The sequence below is a fragment of the Pelobates fuscus genome, chromosome 6 (assembly GCF_036172605.1).
Source record: "Pelobates fuscus isolate aPelFus1 chromosome 6, aPelFus1.pri, whole genome shotgun sequence".
NCBI classification, from domain to species: Eukaryota; Metazoa; Chordata; class Amphibia; order Anura; family Pelobatidae; genus Pelobates; species Pelobates fuscus.
In genome coordinates this window covers 58,479,354-58,496,298 of record NC_086322.1, presented here as the reverse complement: position 1 = coordinate 58,496,298, position 16,945 = coordinate 58,479,354, and the positions used below count along the sequence as shown (strand labels likewise).

General features: G+C 40.7%; 1 protein-coding gene across 2 annotated transcripts in view; it reads left to right on the top strand.

Moving 5' to 3' along the window:
* Positions 1–16,945, top strand: part of TBC1D14 (TBC1 domain family member 14) — a 61,586-nt gene that overhangs the window by 18,292 nt on the left and 26,349 nt on the right. Inside the window, exons 1-2 of one of the 2 annotated variants that reach the window (XM_063457748.1) lie at positions 6,037–6,249; positions 13,560–13,681. In XM_063457748.1, the coding sequence (XP_063313818.1) occupies positions 6,247–6,249; positions 13,560–13,681 (125 nt within the window). In that variant the 5' untranslated portion in view covers positions 6,037–6,246. Of the gene's footprint in view, positions 1–6,036; positions 6,250–13,559; positions 13,682–16,945 lie in introns of those variants that run through there. The other variant, XM_063457747.1, reaches the window with a different exon arrangement.

Below are 16,945 nucleotides of genomic sequence, written 5' to 3'. Positions count from 1 at the left end.
CCATGACCTGTGTTGCTGTTCAGGATGTATTGAATCTGACAAACCAACAGAGTTCCACATCTTTCAGCCAAACACAACAAGCCAACACTTGCATTGTGCCGATGGATGTAAAACCAAGTATTGAAGTAATGGCCAATCTGCCCGCCTGAGAAACCCAAAATCATGTTTTATTCAGATTGGGGCAATAAATGGTATGGAGAATAGATCCATACCTTATGCCATTTGAATTATATTGCCGGCTGGTGTTCATTGTGTGATGTGTGTGATCTGTTCATGAAAGTGGAGAAAAGGTCACTCCATATTTTTCAAGCATTCTGTATCACCTACTTAGTCTTGGTAGCCCTGTGTCCTTCAGTGATTTTTGGCAAGATAAAACCAGGCTAGGATACTTTATGAATAGTCAATTTAGGATCTGTGGATAAGATTCAATAGGAAGCATTCAAACAAAATACTCTGGACACTTTGAGTATCTGATAAAGTTTGTTTGTTGTGAGGGCAAAGGGTCTTCCAGACAGAATTGGGAAGATGTTCCTTTTTTAATTGTTTTTGTTGTGTAAACTTTTTGTAGAGTAGAGAAGCGCCTACATCCCATGTAAACAGATTCTGCATTAGCAAGTCCATCTGTAGCCCATTGATCGGTGATTCATACATAGCTCTAAGATTTGTATTCTGGTTGTTAATTGTGTGTTTATACAGTTTGCAGTGTGTACATATGTATGAGTTATAGATGTATAAAATTTAGTTGTAGAGTTATAACTCAATCACTCCTTTTCTATTCTGTAAATGATCGCACTCGTGATTAATCAACACGTGATTTGTCCCATTCTCACATTCATTTGTACAAATATTTACTGGAATTTGTGGATTCTTATATCAACTTCTTTTGTGACTTTCAAAAGGCGCTTCTTTGCTTAAATATGTGGAATGTCTATTTAATTTATATTTATATATATATATATAATGTATATATGTATGTATGTGTTTGTGTTTTTCTTAACTGACCATCAACAAAAAGCCATTGAATCTTGAATTTCCATTGCACAAACTCTGACATGTGTCTCTCTGCAATGCCTTCAATAGAGCCCCGCTGAACTGTGCCTTGCAGGATACCCATCAAATATACTGCAATGCATTAGCCAATTATATTGTTTTAGAATGGTTTTAAATATACCAAGCCAATGTTACCGTGAAAGTGAATCATTCTTTGATGTTCAAGTGAATAGTTATGTTGGATTATACTCATTGGCTTACTCATTTAAGTGTTAATTATCATGAAATCAAAGATCCAGGTGGATCTTAATTCCTGAAAAATATATTCGCTGAACTGAAAGCATGGCTGTCTGAGAATTTTTCCAGCTTGTCTTTCTTCATCTAAAATTTCAAATTCATTCTGAATGCGTTATTCACTAAAGCATGAATTGTTGGGAATTGTTTTGGTTTTCTTCCCCCACCACAAATATGAATGGCAGGCGATCTTGTGTTTCTAAACTGTTCAAGGGAACTCAAGTCCTATTGTTTTCTTCATGTGAATGCTGTGGAGTTTTGCATGCTCCCCTGTGCGTTATGTTTAGCTTTTTTTCATCCTTGGGTCCAGTTAAATATTTGTTGCATAACCTTTTCCCCCCTCCCCAAAAATTAAATTACAATAAAACTAAAGTTAAAGGGACACTATAGGCATCCAGACCACCTCAGCTCATTGAAGTGGTCTTTGTGCAGTGTCCCTGTCGCCCTCAGTCCTGCAATGTTTACATTGCTGTACTAAGACAGCCTCAAGTGGCTGCCTACCAGACAGCCACTATAGGCGCTTTTGGTTCCGTACATTACGCTGGACGCTCTGCATGAGGACATCCAGCATCCGTGAAAATCCCATAGGAAAGCGCTGGAGCAATGCTTTCCTATGGGGAGTACCTAATATGCTCGCAGTACTCGCTGTGCATGCACAATAACCCAGACTCTTGTTTGTATTACCCAGGGGTAAACCAATATGATCCACAGAAAAAAAATTACAAATAAAAATACTAAAGTGCACATTTATTAATAAAAAAAAATAGCAGCTACGTTTGACATTAAATTGTCATGGTAGCACTCATGTATACTGAATATTTAAAGGAATACTATAGTGCCAGGAAAACAAACCTGATTTCCTGGCACTATATGGTTAATAGGGCCCTCCTCCCGTTGGGCTGAAAGGGTTAAAACCTCTTTAGCCACTAATCTTGATCCAGCGCCAAGCTCCCTCTGCAGTGGTGACCTCTCCTCCCCTTGCCGACGTCAAACCCGCCTATAGGAAAGCATTACTCAATGCTCTCCTATGGGGATCTGAAATGACGTTGGACTCTGTGAGGACGTCCAGCATCATTTCAGTGTGATTTTCTCACTGAAAATCGCGGAAGCAGCCTCTAGTGGCTGTCAGGGAGACACCTGTTCTCTGAAACTGCTATGCTTTCAGCTGCAGGGTTAAAACTAGGGGGACCTGGCAATCAGACCACTTCATTGAGCTGAAGTGGTCTGGGTGCCTATAGTGGTCCTTTAAGCAGATGTAATGAATAATCAACAGCATATAGTTGTCAAAAATAGTACAAGCATCCAGGCAAAAGAAACAAACTTGCAAAAATAGTAACACTGGACGAAATGGCAAAACAATTGCAATACTTGCTACTGCCAGACAAGAGGGAGACCACCTACACTGCTACCCGAAAAAGATAGTGAGTACCCTGGACATGTGTTTTTTTTTTTTTATCGTCAAGGTTGGACGATATTGACATTGATAATGTTTGTATGTTAATTACATAGCATCAATGAGGCTGAAAAAGGGTCGGTCTGTCGGGGCAGGGAAGAGCCTCACTTTATAAGCCACCATTCCTATGCATTTTGAACCAGCGGGATAAGGCCAAAGAATTCTGACTAATACAGGGAGCTGCAGTAACGGTGTTGCATTAAGTTTCTGTTTTAACACCCTTTTAAAGTGATGTCAATTTTTAATCATCTTCGTTGTCGTTACAGGCAACTTAATTTTACATTTTTGTATTGTGAATACAGTGAGACAAGTATGCATTTCCAAACCATAGTTAAGGAAATACTTGATAGAATTCATGTGATAAGACTGGAATTTGGGTCTATTTGCTTACAATTGGGGCTTTGTGATTTTTTTTTTTTTTTAAATTGGGTTTTTATGTTGTGTTTATGTATATACAGTAATCTATACATCTGGATGTTATTGTGCTTCATAAGTGATATATCTGCAAAGTTGTATAATAAAGATGCAATTTATGTTGGTGTTTAAAGATATTCAGAATTGGCTAAAATTGCTCTAGTTTCTAATCTTTTAATTTGATTAATAAAGGAAAGAATACTGCTTGGAATACTTTGACATCTATAAAACAAGTGCCAGTGTCTCATTCTTTGCAGTTATTAGGTTATTTATGATCAAATTGACAGCTGCTCTCTTGGCATTCAGAACTCTTGCATAAACCAATCCATTAAAAAAAAAAAAAAAAAATTGGCGGATTAGTTTTTTTTTTTTTTTTTTTAATTCTTTATTTTGGCGTGCATAGTGATGACAAACAGCAGGTACTGGCCATTTTGGGTTAATCGACATAGGTTACATCTGCAAATTTTTTGTTATAAGTTTGATGCTTGGTTCAGGGTTAAACAGCAGCTATGTCAGTATAACAGGTAACATAAAACGTTGAAGATCAGAATGTAGACTGACATTAAGGTTAAGTAATAAGATAATACAAGTACTTTCTTAACAGGTTAGCATTAAGTGTTAAGGTTAACAAGAGTGAGTAACTTGGTAGTCGGTGGTGTGAGGGCGTAGACTTTCGAGCTAGATCAGCTGACTATGTGCGTGGTATTATCTATTCTGTAGCATTACATTGCGTGGTATTTCTGTAGAGACATTGCTTGTAGATAGTGTAGGTATCAGGCTATGCTTCTCTAGTTAGTTGTGCTAGAAATTCCATGCTACATAATATATATGACCTCTATATGTATATTTACAGTTACAGTATGCATGACTAACTGGCTCTGAAAACGACAATGATACCTCGTCTGTGCTATATATATTAACAGTATTAGTAGGTCTAACGGCAGTAGATGTGTACATTCTAGACTACAGTGGTGGCTATTGGGGCTTGGCACGCATAGAGTTGAGTGCCCTAATATATTGTATTGACCCCTGGGGTCGAGCCAACTGCATTTAGAATCGGTAGATAATGCTCGCAGGAGGCATTTAAAATAATAGGAGTTGATTAAACAAGGCAAAGGCTTAACTAATAAACTAAATAATGAGCTGAATTACTAAACCAAATAAGAAGAATAGTGAGCAGGGTCTGCAACAACAGAGGAGAGATACTAGTAAGGATTGTCCTGCACATAATGTATAGCCAGTAAGTGTGACACCCGGTGGCTGTTTCTGAACAATGAAACTCAGAGAGTTTACCCGATACCCATGCTTGCAACTGGCATCTCATATCGAGCCTGAGTCCCAACAGCTTTTTGTGTCCCTCTCCACTGATCCCAGGCTGCAGTAGGGGCCAGTTTACAGTTCCCATTGCTTCTGCTCGTTGTCACCATAAGCTGTATCTCGGTTGTCTGTGTTCCCAGAGTGGCAGCGTTGGTACATTCTCCGTGGATGTGGGAGTTGCTGTGTGGTTATACGTCTCGAGGCCCTCAGGTTAGGAGTACTGCAAGGGGTTCCAGGCAGCTTAGGTCGCAGACATGCTATGAATGTCCGGTCTTGTTTGTTCCTGCACTTTGGTGTGGGTTTGCTTTGATGCTTTGGAACTTTTGGGTCAGGCCCGAGGCCCTTAGCTGCGGGGGGTGAGTGGTTGTGTCGGGCTGCATTCCAGGGCACCCGCGGGTGTCTCCGCTGGCGCTGATGGCTTGGGTAGATTGCACTCCCTGTCGCTCTGATGCTGGGTCGACCTTTTTTGGGAGCTGTATCTGCTTGGGTCTCCACCTACCGTGCTCCGTCCTTGCATTGTTTGGCGCTCTCCCCTCTGGTGGCGTATCGTTCCTTGTGTGGCCTGGGTTCAGCACCGACCCGTATTGGTGGTAGGGTCTTTTGTTTCTGCTCCAAGCGTGTCCAGAACTGCCTGCAAATGACCTCAAACCTGGCACTGAAGTCTGCTGCCCAGTCACTGGGGTTTTGGCGGTCTGAGTAAATAACGCCACTGTCGGCCATTTTGATTATGCCTCGTGTTCCCCACTTGCCTGTCGCTCTCCCACGGGTATTTTGTGGCTGGGTGGTCTCCGACAAGTTGTACGGACCGGGATAATCCTGGGGGGGGGGGGAGGGAGGGAGGGGGAGGAAAGGTGCTTTGCTGGGGTCCCAGATGCGTTCGTGCTCGGGGAGCAGCCGTCTCTCCGTTGCACAGTGTCTGATAGGCCGCAAGCCTCGGCGTGTCTGTTAGGCTGAGTTGAGGTTCGAGAGAGATACCATTTGGTTCGGTAGCCTCTCCCGGTAACGATTGTAGCGGTTTGCAGCCTGTGGGACTCGATGGCTGGGCAGGGTGCCCCGGTTTTTGTTCCCAGACGTGGGAGCTCTTACCCAGAACGTCTGGGCTGCTTGGTTGCTTGTCTCCGCGGATTAGGTTTTAATTCGGTACGATTCAGTCTTTGTAATTCTATGATTTACATTGGCACGTGTGCGTATATTCATCTGTATCCAAAAATATATTTGTATGTACATTTATTTTTATTTTTATGAATATTCTTGGAGGGTGATTATGAATGTAAAGATGGTTAAAAACAAAACAAAACCTATAGCCAGATTTTAAAAGGTTTGCCCATCAATTATTTAGTTTTAACAGGAAACCATTCAATATCCTGCCAGCTTCAAGGGGTTAATCCAGAGCTGTGTGGTCCTATGAAACAGAAGTTATCCCTGTCTAACTCGCTTCTCTGCACATTGCTCTGTAACAAGGCATTGGAAGGGAGGCTGGAGCTAGTGGATTGGATGGATTCAATCTGCAGCTGATTAAAATGCCTGTTGCAGCCTGCTCTCCTAACAGCAGTCCGTTCAGTTCCTTGAAGAAAGGAGCTGACAGAAGTGATGCACGTGACGGCCCTCTGAGGGTGATACTGTATCCTTCAGGCATGTTCATGTAGCGGGCTCCATCTTCCTCTCTGTCAGATCCCAGGATGGGTCCATCACTGCCTGTCTATTAAATGCGAGGCCTGTATATGATGCAAGACAGGATGGAGCATCCTTTTCATTGTCTCTGAGGAACTGCAGTGTTCATGGTGAGTGAATCCAGCTGGGAGCTGAAGCTTAAAAGGTGCAGCATCACTGGGCTGGTTGTCATTGTGGATGTGATACTAGCAATATAGGGGAGGGTGGTCGGTCTACCAGTTTACCCCCCCCCCCCCCCCTTCTTTCAGTGTGCTAACAATGTATCAGTTGACCTTGTTGGTGTGTATCAAGGTAATGAGGTGCTTTGATGTTAAAGCGAAATGTACTCTTTCACATTCATTCTTAGTAAGCCTCCTGGCTGTTTTATATAGCGGAATTCTTTCTGACTGTAAACCTTTCTCCCACGCCCTCACCATCACTGTATGGGGTCATGTATTCTACTCTAATCTATTGCTTCTCCTTTTAGAACTCAAAAGGTATGATTAAAGATCCATCCATAAATGGGTTAATGGCTCATTTATTAAATATTATCATTTGACCTTTGCAACTATTTAGCATTTCTGAAGTTTTTATTTATTTATTTTTTTTCTATAATACCTTCTGTCCGTCTACGATATAAATATCTAATTTACATTTTTTTTTGTATTTTTGTTTATTATATTTTCTTTGGAAATATGTTTCAAGGTGTCATTCCATGTGTATATTGGGTTGTATAGCTTCTCAGATGTGGGCCTCCTGCTGCTGGATTATATTATCAATCAATACCGGCCTGATAAAGGCTGAATGCTGAGATGCAGCCTCATAAGTAATCTACCTCTGCTAACCCAGCCCTGCCTTTATGTCTCTTTACTCAATCTTTTCAGGATTGCTCACATTTGAAGTTTCTTTTTAGATTATCTCACGGGGAGAAAGCTTTGGCAGCTTTCAACTAAAATTATACACTTTCTGCAGTCATTTTGATTTAATTATGATACCTTTTGAGGCAAGGCATCATTTTCCTGTTTAATTAAATTCTAGGTTCCCATGCGGAATCCTAACCTACATTCCCAGAGTTAATGTTCTATTCAGATGCTTCATGATTGTCTGCGAATACAATAATTTATTCGAACTGCTCATCGCTGGTAAGAGGGTAGTTTCTCGATGAGCATGCTTCTTGTGACATCGAGAGACCTAAATCTCATTTGATGTAATTTCATAGATGACTCAGAGATTCACTCTCCATAATGGCTATTCTTTGTATCCCATATAATTGAACTGAATTTACCATGATGCTCGACTATTTCTAAAGCTTGCTTAGCATCATGGATAATGTAGTTTAGAAACCTCGGGGTTCTTAGGGTTCACTGTCAATTTTCTATAATTTTGAGTAAGAACCATCATGCTATTTATACTTAATATTTTTTTAAATCTACATGAGGAGAAATGTGTCCTTTTGGCTTAATGGCTCTTAAACCATAATGATTTTTTTGGTCATAAGCCATGTTTAACCCCTTAAGGACCAAACTTCTGGAATAAAAGGGGAATCCTGACATGTCACACATGCCATGTGTCCTTAAGGGGTTAGGCTGTTAGATTTCTGATCTGTAGATCTACAGATGTACTGGACACATAAAAGCTTTATTTAATTCAGATTATATTGTACATACTCTTTCCGTGAATCTAAATCTGGCACCTGTTTCAGTGATCAATTACGCTTGATAAGGAATTTTTTTTAATTTTTTTTTTAAGATTTAGATTCTGGTGAACTAAAAGGCAAATAATAAGAAGGTGGAGATCTGTGTGTTAACCCCTTAAGCACAGCTTCAGAAGTAAGAGGTCAGCATGACGGAAAATGTCAGTCATGTATCCAGGGCCGCCATCAGGGGGTGACAACCATAATGGTTGTCACGGGCCTGGGGGGCCCGGCCGCCCGGGCCCCACGTGGAGCGGCAAAACTGCCGCAGGTGCATCTGCACCAGGGCCCATCAGGTGGCCCAAGCATTTAGGGCCACCCGATGGGCCTTTTATCTTCAGGGGCCCGGTCAGTACTGCGGGCGAATAATTGCGCGACCGGGCCCTTTTAAAAGAAAAATTGCGGCTACACCGCAAGGGCTGCTGGGAGGAAGTGACGGCCGGTCACTTCCTCCCAGCTTACTCCGTGCGGGGGGAGAGGCAGAGCAGAAGGAGAGCGGAGGAGAGGACACCAGAGTGCAGAGGCATCCACACCCATCATCCCCAGCCACCCTCCTGCAACTTAAAGGTAAGAGGAGGGTGGCTGTTAAATGAGGGGGGGTGTGTGTGTGTGTGTGTGTGTGTGTGTATGTATGTATGTGTCTGCAATTATGTATGTCTGTTTGTGTGTATGTCAGTATGTATATGTCTGTCTGTGTGTGTATGTCAGTATGTCTGTGTGTATGTCAGTATGTCTGTGTGTATGTCAGTATGTCTGTGTGTATGTCAGTATGTCTGTGTGTGTGTCTGTGTGTCAGTATGTCTGTCTGTGTGTCAGTATGTCTGTCTGTGTGTCAGTATGTATGCCTGTCTTTGTATGTCAGTATGTATGCCTGTCTTTGTATGTCAGTATGTCTGTGTGTGTGTGTGTGTGTGTGTGTCAGTATGTATGTCTGTCTGTGTGTGTGTCAGTATGTATGTCTGTGTGTCAGTATGTATGTCTGTGTGTCAGTATGTATGTCTGTCTGTGTGTGTCAGTATGTATGTCTGTTTGTCAATATGTCTGTATGTGAGTGTATGTACGTCAGTGTGTGTGCGTGTATCTGTGTGTATGTCTGTTTCAGTATTTGTGTCTGTTAGTATGTGTGTATCTTTCTGTGTGTGTGTGTGTCTGTGTCCTTTTGTGTCTGTGTGTGTGTGTGTGTGTGTGTGTGTATTCCTGTGGGTGGGATTTGGAGGCGGGCACAAGGGGGCCCAGACCTTGAGCTGTGTTTGGGGCCCCACAATTTCTGATGGCGGCCCTGCTTGTATCCTTAAGGGGTTAAAGCCACCTTCTTCCAAATAATGGCGTTTGTTTGTACTGTAGTCTGTAGATATTATTCAGGCCATTAAATATTACGATAAGACATACCCTTTTTTTTTTTTTAAGTTTTATTTCTGACTTGTTTGCTTTCATTTTGATTGTAGAGCCCAACCATCTGTGCCAGCCAGCCAGCCACTTTTGCACCATGATAGTTATATAACCAGTTTTCATTCTCCAACATAAATATAGATCAGACTGATGCATTCTACTGCATTATTCATTTGCAGCTTTACTGCTGTGTAGTGCTGCTGGCTCAGATTACACAGGAATGGGCAAATTATAATTCTTTTAATGCTGTTCAGATTGAATTCTGGCTGGAGTTCTCTGCTCTGTGAGCTCTAGAATGTTCAAAGAATAGTTTTCTGTAAACTGCAATCCCATGCTTTTCACAAAACTATAGTAAATGTAGTTTCAGAAAATCTTCACTACGTTATGCGTAACTTTTGTATTTATTTTGTTCTACTAGATCAGTGGTGGCTTGGCACATCTGAAATAGCATACCATTTCCCATGATACATAGCTGCCTAAACATCATGGGTAATTACATTCTCAAACATGTGGACTGCCAAGGGACCCATTGCTACACAATAATTCATGGTAGCTCTGTTTGGAATGGAAATAAACTGTACAAAAAAGATGGTTTGCATCTTTCTCAAAAGGGAACAAATGTTCTCAGTGAGCAGTTCAGAGGTTTTGCTAGGATGTATTTAAACTAGGAGGGGGGGACAAAAGGGTGATAAAACATCAATACAATTGCCCCCCAAAACAAGGACAGAAGGTGCCTGTAGCAAGTGTGTTAAAAAACTATAAGCTTAGAGTCATGTCTACAAATGCTCGCAGTTTAGGGAATAAGATCCATGAACTTGTGGCAATAATGGCAACTGATAGTGTAGATTTAGTCGCTGTTACTGAGACATGGTATAATGAGAAAAATGACTGGGACATAGCAATACCAGGGTACTCTTTATATAGAAAAGACAGGGAAGGCAAGAAAGGGGGAGGGGTGGCCCTGTATGTAAAGGATAGCATAAAATCTAGCCTAATAAAGGTTAGTGAGGCGAACATAGAGTCCGTTTGGGTTACGTTAGAATTTGGTAATCACACAGTAACTCGTGTAGGTGTGATTTATAGGCCCCCAGGACAAATTGAAGAGTTAGATAATCTACTAGTTGAAGAAATAGCTAAAATGACAATGAAGGGGGAAGTTATCATCATGGGTGACTTTAATCTTCCTGATGTGAATTGGAAAACAAAAATAGCTACTTGTGCCAGGAGCACACATATTCTAAACTCCCTACTGGGATTGTCTCTAAAACAAGTCGTTGAGGAGCCAACTCGTAAAGAGGCCATACTAGATTTAGTGTTAACAAATGGAGATTTGGTATCAGATATTACTGTAGGTGAAAGTTTAGGATCCAGTGATCATCAGTCAGTGTGGTTTAATATAAGAACAGTGACTGAGTCACACCACACAAAAACAAAAGTTTTAGACTTTAGAAAAACAGACTTTTCTAAAATTAGAATATGTGTGTAAAGGAGTCATTATCAGACTGGAGCAATTTAAATGGAGTCCAAAAGAAATGGGATTATTTAAAAGTTGCACTACTGAAGGCAACAGAAAATTGCATTAGGCTTGTCAGTAAAAGCAAAAAATTCAAGAAACCACTGTGGTACTCCGCAGATGTGGCCAAAATAGTAAAAAACTAAAAGTTAGCATTTGGTAATTATAAAAAAACCCAGAGTGAGGAAGACAGAATGACCTATAAGATTAGGCAGAAAGAGGCTAAGCAAGTTATAAGAGCTTCCAAATCACACACAGAAGAGAAAATAGCACAGTCAGTAAAAAAGGGAGACAAAACTTTTTTTAGATACATAAATGAGAAAAGAAAAGTAAAACAAGGATTAGTTAAATTAAAAACAAAAGAAGGAAGGTATGTAGAGGAGGATAAAGGTCTAGCTGACTGCCTCAATGAATATTTTTGTTCGGTATTTACAGATGAAAATGAAGGAAAGGGACCTCAGTTAAGAAAAAGGATAAATGAGTCATTTATTACACGTGAGTTTACAGAGGAAGAGGTTCTATTTCAACTGTCAAAAGTAAAGACAAATAAGTCAATGGGACCTGATGGAATACACCCAAAGCTATTAAAAGAGCTTAGTGGTGTACTAGCAAAGTCATTAACAGATTTATTTAACCAATCATTGATAACAGGAGTAGTCCCAGTAGATTGGAAGTTAGCAAATGTTGTGCCCATTCACAAGAAAGGTAATAGGGAGGAGTCGGGCAACTATAGGCCAGTAAGCCTTACTTCAGTAGTGGGGAAAGTGATGGAAACCATGTTAAAGGATAGGATTGTTGAACATCTAAAAACACATGGATTTCAAGACCAGAGACAACATGGGTTTACTTCAGGGAGATCATGCCAAACTAATCTTATTTTTTTTTTTGGGTAACTAAAATTATAGATCAGGGTGGTGCAGTAGACATTGCTTACCTAGATTTCAGTAAGGCTTTTGACACTGTTGCACATAGAAGGCTTATCAATAAACTACAATCTTTGAGTTTGGATTCCAATATTGTTGAATGGGTAAGGCAGTGGCTGAGTGACAGGCAACAGAGGGTTGTAGTCAATGGAGTATATTCGAAGCTTGGGCTTGTCACCAGTGGGGTACCTCAGGGATCTGTACTTGGACCCATTCTCTTTAATATTTTTATTAGTGATATTGCAGAAGGTCTTGATGGTAAGGTGTGTCTTTTTGCGGATGATACTAAGATATGTAACAGGGTTGATGTTCCAGGAGGGATAAGCCAAATGGCAAAGGATTTAGTTAAAATAGAAAAATAGTCAGAGTTGTGGCAACTGACATTTAATGTGGATAAGTGCAAGATAATGCATCTTGGACGTAAAAACCCAAGGGCAGAGTACAGAATATTTGATAGAGTCCTAACCTCAACATCTGAGGAAAGGGATTTAGGGGTGATTATTTCTGATGACTTAAAGGTAGGCAGACAATGTAATAGAGCAGCAGGAAATGCTAGCAGAATGCTGGGTTGTATAGGGAGAGGTATTAGCAGTAGAAAGAGGGAAGTGCTCATGCCATTGTACAGAACACTGGTGAGACCCCACTTGGAGTACTGTACACAGTACTCGAGACCCTATCTTCAGAAGGATATTGATACCTTAGAGAGAGTTCAAAGAAGGGCTACTAAACTGGTTCATGGATTGCAGGATAAAACTTACCAGGAAAGGTTAAAGGATCTTAACATGTATAGCTTGGAGGAAAGACGAGACAGGGGGGATATGATAGAAACATTTAAATACATAAAGGGAATCAACACAGTAAAGGAGGAGACTATATTTAAACGAAGAAAAACTACCACAACAAGAGGACATAGTCTTAAATTAGAGGGACAAAGGTTTAAAAATATCAGGAAGTATTACTTTACTGAGAGGGTTGTGGATGCATGGAATAGCCTTCCAGCTGAAGTGGTAGAGGTTAACACAGTAAAGGAGTTTAAGCATGCGTGGGATAGGCATAAGGCTATCCTAACTATAAGATAAGGCCAGGGACTAATGAAAGTATTTAGAAAACTGGGCAGACTAGATGGGCCAAATGGTTCTTATCTGCCTTCACATTCTATAATTAAAGGAAACCACCTGACATACACGTTTTTTTGTAAATTTATATTACTAAACATAATAATGTTATGGCAATTGAGTGTGCAAATAAACTGATAACATTTAGCTGCGCTGTACTATAGTTGTGGTTTCCTTTAAGAGCCTAAACGTTCCATTAATTACAAGAAAATCTAAACTGGCATTGTAAATGTTTATGCAGTCGTTTGGCCTTTCCTTTGAGCACAGTTGGCAAAGAGATTAGTTTTTAATATATAATGGTTTGTCTAAAACGGCACCCTCTTGTGGTGACTTCCCATCTCGCTGTATGTCTTTCTTAACTGCACCACAAGAATTTGATCTTAGTTGAGAGCTATTTAAACCATGTCAGTGGATTCCAGAATTGCTTTGCACAGACTCTATTAATCAGCCAGCACCGTCTATTTATTACATGTATATGCAGCTATACGTATCTGTTACAGGGTTAATTCTGCAGGTTTTTTTTTCATTTTGATATGCCAGTGTCTAGATTGTCACAAACACCATTTACTGTTATAGCATAGTACAGAGCTGCTGCAGTGTCCTAAAATCCTTTGGGCAGGGCCCTACTCGCTTACTGTTCCAGTATGTTAATCATGTTTTGTTAAAATGTAGTATCTGTTTTGTTTACCTTATTGTACTGTGCTGCGGAATAGGTTGGCTCTACATAAATAATTGTAACTAGATTCATTATATGCCTTGTACTCTGTATATTAACTAAGCTAGCATGTCTTCTTATGTCTGTCTTTAGGAATATGAAGAAAGAATAGGACGAGCTTCAAAGTCTCCTCCGTCTCCAAAGCAGAATGTGAGGAAAAGTCTAGTGTTTGAACCCCTTTCCACCACAGCTCTTATCCTGGAAGACCGACCAGCGTAAGTACTCTCTTATGATGTTATGTCATCCTCCATGATTGATTGCTTAAAGCGGCACTGTAATGCCGAACTTGCCTTTCCCCCAATCGATTCCTCTTCTCTCCCTCTGTCAGGATCTGTCCTTCATTTCTTGCTGTCTGCTCTAGTTTTCTTTAAAACATAAGTCAAAGTAGGGACTACTTGTCTTCTGGAGGTTTCCTACGCCTGACCAGCTTTGACCAGTGGAGGAGCAAAGTGTGCTTCATTTCCAGTGGTCAGAGAAATTTTCCCACAACTCTTACCTTTCCTCCGTGATCTCGCGATGCTTCCTGTCGGTATTCTCAAACGTCCTGTCACTTAGACAGAACTCTGGCGAAACTACCAAAGTTTGTCCTAACAGAATGAGAACAGTTTGTTCATTCATGTTAGGACGCAATTTGGGACTTTGTTCTAATCGGAATTTCATTTGCTTGTCCCCACCCCTATTTTATTACTCTGTGTAACTGATCACCTGTCACCCTGACTGGGTTCCCCCATTGAAGGATGCTCCTAGCGCTTCCTGAGGGCTCCAAGCACTGCAGCAGACACCACAACCACCGAACTGGAGAAGCATACGAATGCTCTCAAGCATATGAATGCTGTAAACATCTGAACAGGAAAAGCATACAATCCGCTTATACTCCTGGCAATCAGCATACAATCCAATTCCCCCAATAACGAGACGACACTTCGTTTTGCGGTCAAGCAGAACTGACCTGTATTGGCACATACAGCCTCTTTTATTCCCAATCCACAAACTGCTGCCCACAGGGTTTTACAGAGCAACCAATAACACACGTACATTACAGAAAACACTCCCAGCAATTACACACAAAATCCTCCCCTCTGCCTGTGATATAATTATGGTACACAATGGGTTAACATAATTATCACAAGCAGGAAAAATACAGTATTTATATATGTACTATATAAAAATATACTTTCAATCTTCATAAAAATTATTACATATTATTAATCCGCATACTTGAAATATAAACATACTCAAAAATCAGACGAATCCATCCAGTAGATAAAAAGGTAGCTGGGAGTCCTTTATGACCGAAAAATGACCCATTCGAATGCACGAACGGGGCCATTCGTGCATTTAGCTTAGTATAGCAGTGAGTTCAAACTGCCGAACAGGACTTAGTCTCTGCAGCTGAAAACGGAGTGTAGGAGAAGGTAAGGGTCAGCAATGTTCGTTGAAATGTGTAGCCGATTACAGTTCCATGGATTTGGCTACACATGCCGCTGACCTCGTTCGAATGAACAAAGATGGCCGCGGCCACTTCAACTACTTCAGCACTTTGGCTGCCTCCAAAGTGCCAATTTAAAGCTGCAGAACTGCTCCAATACAATTTAAAGGGGCAGCAAGTCTTTTAAAATCCAATCTGCTAAAATAGTCTTTAACAGGCAATATCTTCAAAGGGCCATAGTCTTAAAGAGGCATTGTTCCCAGAAGTCACAGTATGTCCCCAGATGGTCCTTAAAGGGCCAGCACCAGCATTATAAAATACAATATGCCCAAATACTGTATTTAAAGGGTCAAATCTCAAGTCAGCAGGTAGGAGGCGGGCAAACAGGCTTCTCCAATGCCCAGTGGCGAGGTTGGTTTCGCCACACTCTGTAAGTACAGATACTTGGTTTTTGCCATGTAAGAATCACTGACAATGCACATATTTAATATTGTTTTGGAAAAGCTTTCCAAACTATTTAATATTTTTAAATATACTTTTAAAATGATTTAATTTTATGAAATATATTTAATATTTTTAAAAAATATTAAATAATTTGGAAAGCTTATTCAGCACTATCAAGCGTGTTTTAAGTCAATCTGCAGTAATTACCGGTATGTTTACATTCTAATAGCATTTTTTTAAATCTTTATTCCCAATAACACCAATAGACTTAGAAGACATGCTTATCAACAGCAATTTGACCAACTGTGTTAAATGAGCACTTTAGGGACAGGAACACAAACATGAATTAAAACCACAATCTACCCACCCTGGCCCCTCTTTCCTCCCTAAATATAGTAACATCTTAATTTTATTCAAGTCTGAAGCTGCTGCCTCTGTCTGCTGACATAATCAGAAGTGGTGATCTGAGCCAATCAAAATGTTTCCCCATAGGATTGGCTGAGACTGTCAAGGAGGCAGAGCAGGGGCAGTGCCAGCACAATTCAAACACAACCCTGGCAATCGGCATCTCCACATGGAGATTAATTAAATCAATGAATCTCTATGAGGAAAGTTCGGTGTCTACCTGCAGAAGGTGGAGACACGGAATGGCAGTGCTGCACACTGTGCAGCACTGACCCAGGAAGCACCTCCGAGGAGTGGCCAGTGGAGTTATCACTGGGCTGTGAAAAGACAGTGTTTACAGCAAAAAGCCTGAAGGGAATGATTATACTCACCAGAACAAATGCAATAAGCTGTAGTTGTTCTGGTCACTACAGTGTGCCTTTAATATTTTCGTTTTTAACCTTTTAACATTCAGATTTAAAAAAAAGGCAAAAACTCATCCCAATTGAGGTGGGTTGAGAGAAGGACATTTAGGGAAGTGCTGTGTGAGAGAAGCTGGCTTGATGTCAGGGAAGTCACGCAGCGCTGGATGTCAGGGAAGTCGCACTGGCAGTCAGGAATACCAAATAAAAAAGATCTTTCAGGAACAAATGAATTAGTAAGGGGAGGAAGTTTATATATTGTAAAACAATGTACAATGTCTGTGTTGTACAATGTTTTCCATGTGGATACAATGTATAATGGATGTTTCTAGTGCACATTTGTGAAGTTTAAAGAAAAACTGAGCTATTTGCACTGTAGTACGTATTACTAAATAAATGTTCCCCTCCACAGTTCTGTAAGCAGTAATAAGTAGTAAAATTGTTTAAAAAGGTTTGACCACTTACCTGGTCTCTGCCGGTCATCGCCTGCTCTGCAGGGCTTACCTCATTGCCTGATGCTCTCCACCAATAAGTGGGCCCTGCACAGTAAGGCTTGGCTTAGGAGAGCTAATGGAAGCCAACAGTAACATCTGGGCTCCCGAGGAGTAGGTACCTGTAGGGCCACTGGTAAGTTGTCAAACCATTTAAGAACAGTGGCCCAAAAAGCCTGAAGAATGTTTTTAATTTAATGTTTCTACCTGATCGTGATGGAATACAGAGTTTATCAGGCAAGTGAAGTACTGGGGACTCTTGGTTTTCTGGTAATGCTCTCTCTTGCTCCTGGCTTTCCTAGAAGTATA